The sequence below is a fragment of the Crocuta crocuta genome, unplaced genomic scaffold (genome assembly GCF_008692635.1).
Source record: "Crocuta crocuta isolate KB4526 unplaced genomic scaffold, BGI_CrCroc_1.0 scaffold147, whole genome shotgun sequence".
In the NCBI taxonomy this organism is placed as follows: Eukaryota; Metazoa; Chordata; class Mammalia; order Carnivora; family Hyaenidae; genus Crocuta; species Crocuta crocuta.
Genome location: NW_027532594.1, coordinates 6,429,169 through 6,436,442, shown reverse-complemented (window position 1 = coordinate 6,436,442; position 7,274 = coordinate 6,429,169). Strand labels below are relative to the sequence as shown.

The 7,274-nt window shown below is 42.0% G+C and overlaps 1 protein-coding gene across 1 annotated transcript in view; it reads left to right on the top strand.

The window, feature by feature from the left end:
• CDK19 (cyclin dependent kinase 19) overlaps positions 1 to 7,274 on the top strand; it is a 173,344-nt gene that overhangs the window by 158,842 nt on the left and 7,228 nt on the right. Inside the window, exons 9-12 of the mRNA XM_077780044.1 lie at positions 3,234 to 3,306; positions 4,287 to 4,384; positions 5,334 to 5,412; positions 6,345 to 6,509. Coding sequence (XP_077636170.1) covers positions 3,234 to 3,306; positions 4,287 to 4,384; positions 5,334 to 5,412; positions 6,345 to 6,509 — 415 coding nt within the window. The remainder of the gene's footprint in view (positions 1 to 3,233; positions 3,307 to 4,286; positions 4,385 to 5,333; positions 5,413 to 6,344; positions 6,510 to 7,274) is intronic.

Genomic DNA, 7,274 nt, shown 5'->3' with positions numbered 1-7,274 from the left:
CCCCCCCCCCCCCACATCCATCAGTCCTCAGTTTTTGTCAGCATTCAAGAGTCTCTCATGGTTTGCCAGGAGGGAAGTTTTAAAAGATAAATAAAATTCAGTTAGAAAAGTCATAGGAAAAGCTCAGCAATAAGAGCCCAAATGTCTTAAGTAAACAATTGTACCCCTGTGAAAGCATCTATTAACGCATAAGATGAAAGGAATTTGTTAAAAATTAGCTAAATCTAGGGACGCCTGGGTGGTTCAGTTGGTTAAGCATCCAGCTTTGGCTCAGGTCATGATCTCATGGTTCACAGATTCGAGCCCCATGTGGGGCTCTGTGTGCTGACAGCTCAGAGCCTGGAGCCTGCTTCATGGATTCTGTGTCTCCCAGTCTCTCTCCCCCTCCCCTGCTCATTCTCTTTCTCTCTCTCTCTCTCTCAAAAATAAATAAAACATTAAAAAAATGTTCAAGTTAGCTAAATCTAATGTAGTACATACAAGCCACTAAGGTAAAATATGATTTAAAAATTCCAGAAAAAATTATTTCAAATGACATAAAAAATAAAGGAAAAATAACTTGTTTTCATTATATCAAATGAAAAGGACCCAAAAACTTACTCTTAAAGTGAGTCAGGAAGGGTAGTGATAGAAGTTTCTGTAATCTTTCCAGCGTGTCAGTTTTTATTAGCTAAGTAGAAGGCAAGGTGGAAATAGGATTAAAAGGAAATCTATTAGTTGACTTTAAAATTGAATGTTCCAATAAGAATGGTCTGATTTTATGACAGAAACAAATAACTTAGAATCTGGAGTTCTAAGAAATCAATGACTCAACAGAAAGACCAAAGACATGTATGTAGACAAACTACCTTTCTGCATAAACCTTAAAAATTTTTCCCATTAATATATTTAGCGGTTACCTTGCTAATAAAAATGTTCTTGGTATTGGAGGGAAAATTTTTTTTTAATTTTTTAAGATTTTATTTTATTAAAAAAAGTTTAATGTTTGATTTATTTCAGAGAGAGAGAGAGAGACAGCATGAGCAGGGGAGGGGCAGAGAGAGAGGGAGATACAGAATCTGAAACAGGCTCCAGGCTCTGAGCTGGCAGTCAGCACAGAGCCAGATACAGGGCTCGAACCCATGAATCGTGAGATTATGACCTGAGCCGAAGTCGGATGCTCAACCGACTGAGCCGCCCAGGCACCCCTAAGATTTTCTTTTTAAGCAATCTCTATACCCAATATGGACTCAAACTTATAACCCTGTGATCAAGAGTTGTATGCCCTACTGACTGAGCCAGCCAGGAGCCCTGAAAAAACTTTAAATTAGTACACATGGCAAGGGTTTTATTTTATTATTATTATTATCTTTTTAGTGTTTATTTATTTTTGAGAGAGAAAGAGAGAGAGGAGTTCAAGTGGGGAAGGAACAGAGAGAGAGAGGGAGACACAGAATCCAAAACAGGCTCCAGGCTCTGAGCTGTCTGCACAGAGCCAGACACAGGGCTCGAACTCACGAACTGTGAGATCCTGACCTGAGCCAAAGTCAGATACTAACTGACTGAGCCACCCAGGCTCCCCACATGGCAAAGATTTTAAAAACAAACATACCTAGGGCTGGCAGGGGCGTGATAAAATGGCCACTCTTCCTTGTGTGCCACTGGTGAGAACAATGTTTCTCAAACTTTAATGTACCTACAAATCACGTGGAGACCTTGTTAAAGGTGCAGATTCTGATCCAGAATTTGGGATAGGGCCTGAGAATCTACATTTCTAATGTGGGCTCTCAGGGGCCCATGCTGCTGATCTGAGGGCCAGGTCATGTAGCAAGGTTCTAGAGCATATAAAAATGGCTTTGAACTGTATATACCCGTTGACCTAATAAACCCAAGAATTTATCCTGTGGAAGCAGTCGGAGCAGCCACGTGTAGCTAACCAAGTGTTTATTATGTGTCAGGCTTGGTGCTGCGCCCTTACCTACATTTTCTCATACGGTCCACACAACAACGCTATAAGATAGGTATAGTTATAATCTCCAGTTTTCAGATGAGGAAGCTAAGGCTTTCATAGGAGTTAACTAACTGCCCAAGGTCACAACACTGATAAACGACTGACTCAGAGTCAGGAAGGGGTCTCTGTTTCTCACCTATGTGCAGCATTGTCTCCCTACCATGTGGAGCAGATTTATCTACAAGGACCTGTATTTAACTATTGTGAAACAAACAGCATCAGTAACAGTAGGAATACACATCTACAACCACTATAAAATGAGTAGTTTAGAGATCATTGAACAAGGAAAAATATTTATGAATCAATATTAAGTGAAAAGAGTTAGAACAATTTGTATAGTGTGATCTCAATTTTATAAAAACAAAACAAAAATCCCTCTGTGTTTGTATCATGTATATAAAAGTATAGCAAAAATGCCAAAGGAAAATTAGCAAAATCTTGACAGTATTGTTTGTTTGTTTGAATCATTGAATGGCTTGATTAGGAATGGTTTCAGTTTTCTTCTTTATACTTTTCTATATTCTCTAAGTTTTCTACCATGAACATATATGTTCCTTATTTTTTGACTTTTTTAATGTCAAATATTTCATATATAGGAAAGAACATATATTCTGAATTTGTATTTATCATTCCACATTTTTCATTATAGTTTTGCTACAGGTGTTATGTATCTCCAAGTAAATTATTGTTCTGTTTAATGTCTTTGATCTTTATATAAATTATATTATAGTCTGTATTTTCTTTTGCAGTTTGCTTTTATTTCCCACTCAACCTCCATATTCATTTTAACTATTGTTTAACATTCCATTCTGTGAATATGTAACAATGTACCCATTCTTTAATTGATAGACATTTGTGTTGTTTACAGTTTTTTCCATTATGGGAATGCTGTTAAGAACATTCTTGTTCACGCATCCTGATATACATGCACAGAGGAATCTCTTAGAGTATATACCTAGGAAGGGAATTGCTAGATTATAGGTTGTTCACATTTTCAACTCTAATGGTTAATGTGTAATTATTTTCCAAACAATAGAAACTCTTACATGCAGTGTTTAACAATTCCTACATCACACATTTACTGATATTTGGTTATGTGTTCTTTCATTAATCAGAAAAGACAATGTACCTTATAGGAAAACCAGTCAGGGAGCTTTAATGTGTGAACTGTACTTCAATAATAAACATTCTTTGAAAAAAAAATGTGTGTTTCGAGTAATGTGTGATTATTATGTTCTTGCAGGTATGCCAACAGTAGCCTCATAAAGTACATGGAGAAACACAAGGTCAAGCCTGACAGCAAAGTGTTCCTCTTGGTAGGTGCCTCTCCGCTGAATGGGGGAAGTTGGGTCTGTAGCACAGACCTATCTTGTCTCGTGCATCATGGAATTGTCCTAGCTATCCTTGTCTTTATTTTTTATTCATTTATTTTTTTGAGAGAGAGTGTGCATGCATGTGTGCACACATGCACGCGCGTGAGCCCGGAAGGGGCAGAGAATCTTAAGGATCTTAAGCAGGCTCCACATCCAGTGGGGAGCCCCACATAGGGCTTGATCCCACAACCATGAGATCAGGCCCTGAGCTGAAGTCAAAAATCTGGAAGCTTAACTGACTGAGCCACCTAGGTGCCCCAAACTGGTGATTTTTCTTTTAAGTTTATTTATTTATTCGGGTTGGCGGGGGTGGGGGGGCGAGGAGGGGCTGAGAGAAGGAGAGAGACAATCCCAAGCAGGGTCTTAGCAGTCAGTGCAGAGCCCTGTGCAGGGCTTAAACCCACGAGCTTCAAGATCATGAGCTGAGCCGAAATCAAGAATTGGTTGCTCAACCAACTGAGCCCCCAAGGGGCCCCCCGCCTTTTTTAAAGTAGGCTCCACACCCAGCATGGTGTTCATGAGCTCATGAGTTCAAGCCCTGAGCTGAGATCAAGAGTCAGATGCTTAACCGACTGAACCACCCTGGCAACCCCCCTCCTTAGAAAGAAAAGAAATTGGTGAACGCTGAGGTAAAATTAAATATTTTTTCTTTTGAGATGTCACTCTTGGCTTCTAGACTTAATTTTTTCTAATTTTTCTGATTTATCAGCGGAAAAACTTACATACTAAAAGGGCTTTAATGCTCATGATTTTTGCCAGTTTTGCACAATGTACGTAGTGTGCTAATCACTACATACTAATCTGTGGTGAGTTCAGCGAAATGGGATTAGATGTTAATCCTGCCAGACATTAATATAAAAGTCAAAACATTGATTTATAAACAACCTTTCCATGTGCTATCGATTTCTTATGTGTTACTTTAGCTTCAAAAACTCCTTACTATGGATCCAACCAAGAGAATTACCTCGGAGCAAGCTCTCCAGGATCCCTATTTTCAGGAGGACCCCTTGCCAACATTAGAGTATGTATGCTACGTTTTCCGTGTCCTTTGCTCCGGGTTGGGGATGTCAGAGGGTGGCCAAAGTAAGAGCGCCACTTGTTCCTGTAGTGTTACTGAAGCCTTCTGTCAGTCCTACCGTGAGAAGAACTGCTCAAGAGAAAGGGCCTGTATTCTGAAGCAGGCAAAACGATGGAGAGGTGGAAATGGAAACAGGAATGACCGTCATTCAGTATTACAGAGAACACTACAGCTGAGAACGGGTGGGATGTTATAGACAGGCGCATGGGTTGAAACCAAACCAGTAGGGAGCTGCGAATTTAAAAGGCTGTGTGTCCGCTGTGCTGCCAGAACTGCATTTCCCGTCCTTGTTACGCCCATACGCTTGTATTTATTGGAGATGTGGGTTTTCTTGAAGGAAAAAAAAAAGCATCTTCATGGTTGAGGCAATTACAAATTCAGTTATCTTTAGTGCCAATTAAGTTTGTGTGGAGAAACTTCTACACCATATATGTCAACTATCTAACAGCAGTTAAGATTTATTATTGAAAGTGGTAATTAGTGTAAGACTTAGACAACAAATTCTTGTTTTGTTTTTAAGTTTTAGAGAGAGAGAACACAAGCAGGGGAGAGGGGCAGAGGCAGAGAGAGAGAGAGAGAGAGAGAGGGAATCTTAAGCAGGCTCCATGCTCAGTGTGGAACCAGATTCAGGACTTTACCTGACGACACTGGGATCAAGACCTGAGCCGAAATTAAGAGTCTGACACTCAACCCACTGAACCATCCAGCCGCCTCCAAAAATTATTTTCTTACTTGCTTGAATTAAGTTGTCTTGGGAGGCATTCAGGAAATAGTAGCTAGTGATGAAGAGTAGGAAATATGTTAAGGAAAAAAAGTGGAATTTTAAATTAACAAGGTCAACGATACTGTAGGTCCTGATGTGTATTCTTTTTTTTTTTTAATTATTGTTTAGTGTGTTTGCTGGCTGCCAGATTCCATATCCCAAACGAGAATTCCTTAATGAAGATGAACCTGAAGAGAAAGGTGATAAGGTACACAGTACATTTCTACTCCCCAGGAGTAAGGGAGGCTAAAAGAGAATTTAGGGAAGCATAATTTAATGATTTCTATGTATTTAGCTGCCTTCTATTTAATTCTGTGCTTACTTTATTGTAGATGTACTTTGCAACTTGAAATATCACAAGTTTACACACATAAGAACTTCTGATTTGTTTTATAGCCCATTTTATTCCCTGATCCTTAATGGTTGTGTTTTGTTTGTTCGGTGTCATCACCATGGCTCGATGCAGCCTTCCTTCAAAGCACCCTTCCGTTCTTTGCTCATTATTGGCCATATCAGGCCCTCCCATATCCCTCTACTCTTCCAAAATCATGATCGAGAAGACTATTACAGCGGTTTTATTTTTTTAAATGTTTATTTATTTATTTTGTGGGACAGCACCCAAGTGAGCAGGGGAGGGGCAGAGAGAGGAAGACAGAGAGAATCCCAAGCTGGCTCTGCTGACTTGCAAGGACTGCGCAGAGTGGGAGGCGGGGCTTGATCTCAGGAACCGTGAGATCAGGATCTGAGCCAAAACCCCAGAGTGGGAGGCCTAACACTAAGGCCCCCAGGCCCCCCACAGCTGTTTGAAGGAGTGCAGAACTATTTCCTGTATGCCCTGTGCTCTCCAGCCGGATGTCTGTGACTGATGTGGAGGACCGTTGCGCCATCTAAATGAACTTCCGAGAATGAATCCTCTTCAGGACTCAGTGCTCTGACCTTTGGGGATGCTGTATTCCCGCTACCCCACCCCCACCCCCTACCAAGGGCTGCTCCCTCTGCCCGTCTTGGCAGTCACACTGGTGTCCCACGGAGGTCGCGCCCCAGGTTGGCGGGCTGTCGCGTGTGCCCATCAAGTAAATGAAAGCAATGTCCTGTTATTTAGTCCCATACCAAGTTTGCCTCTTTTCTTTTTCTTACAAGAACNACGGGACCGCGGGCGGGGCCGGGGCGGGCGCCGGGGGTGCGGGCGCGGGGCTGCAGCACAGTCAGGACTCGGGCCTCAACCAGGTGCCTCCGAACAAGAAGCCCCGCCTGGCGCCCTCGGGCGCCAGCTCCGGTGGGCCTGTGATGCCGTCAGATTATCAGGTACGCGCGGAGTGTGTTCGTGTTGAAGCTCAAACAAGAAATGGGAAGTCGATTTTGCAATCCATCCTTTTAGAGTTAAGTACTACTTAACTCCAAAGTTTGTGCAAATGGTACAATCCTGCTTCTAGGACGTGATCCGAAAATGAGGATGTGGGTCATATTTCGTGTCATCAGAAAACACTTCATTTCTTGCTTTTCCTGACATCCTGAGGAGGGAAGGTGAGACAGGCGTCTTCCTCCTCACAGAAAATGTCTTACTTTACCCTTTCAGCTGCCACTCAGCTTTGGGTCAGGAAAAGAGAACTAGATAAGCAATTGAAAGAGAGAGAAGTGGCGGCTTATTTTGGACAACAGTTAGAGAAAGATTTGCTGACACTGAGAGGAAATAATAACATAGAAAGGGATTAAGATTGCAACTTTTCAGAAATCAGTGTTAAATCTCACTGGAAGTATTCTTGAAACTAGAAAATACTCTTTGGTATTAAGATTTTAAAAAACTACAACTGTCTATATGTGGTTTCTCTCTTGATGAGATGGGGGCCCCCAGATGTGGGACCTCGATGGGGTGGAACGTGGTATGGTGAAGGGACCAAGGAGACAGGTTTACTGGACACACGTCCAGGGAGCAGGGCCAGCAGAGGAGGGACTGTCGGTCCCCAGGCAGCGGGTATTGAGTCCAGAGCAGTGGGCAGGGCAGCAAAGGAGGGTCAGCCTGGAAGCACTGGGTGGGGGCTGTTTTATTTTGCTTTGTTTTTGAGAAGGAGG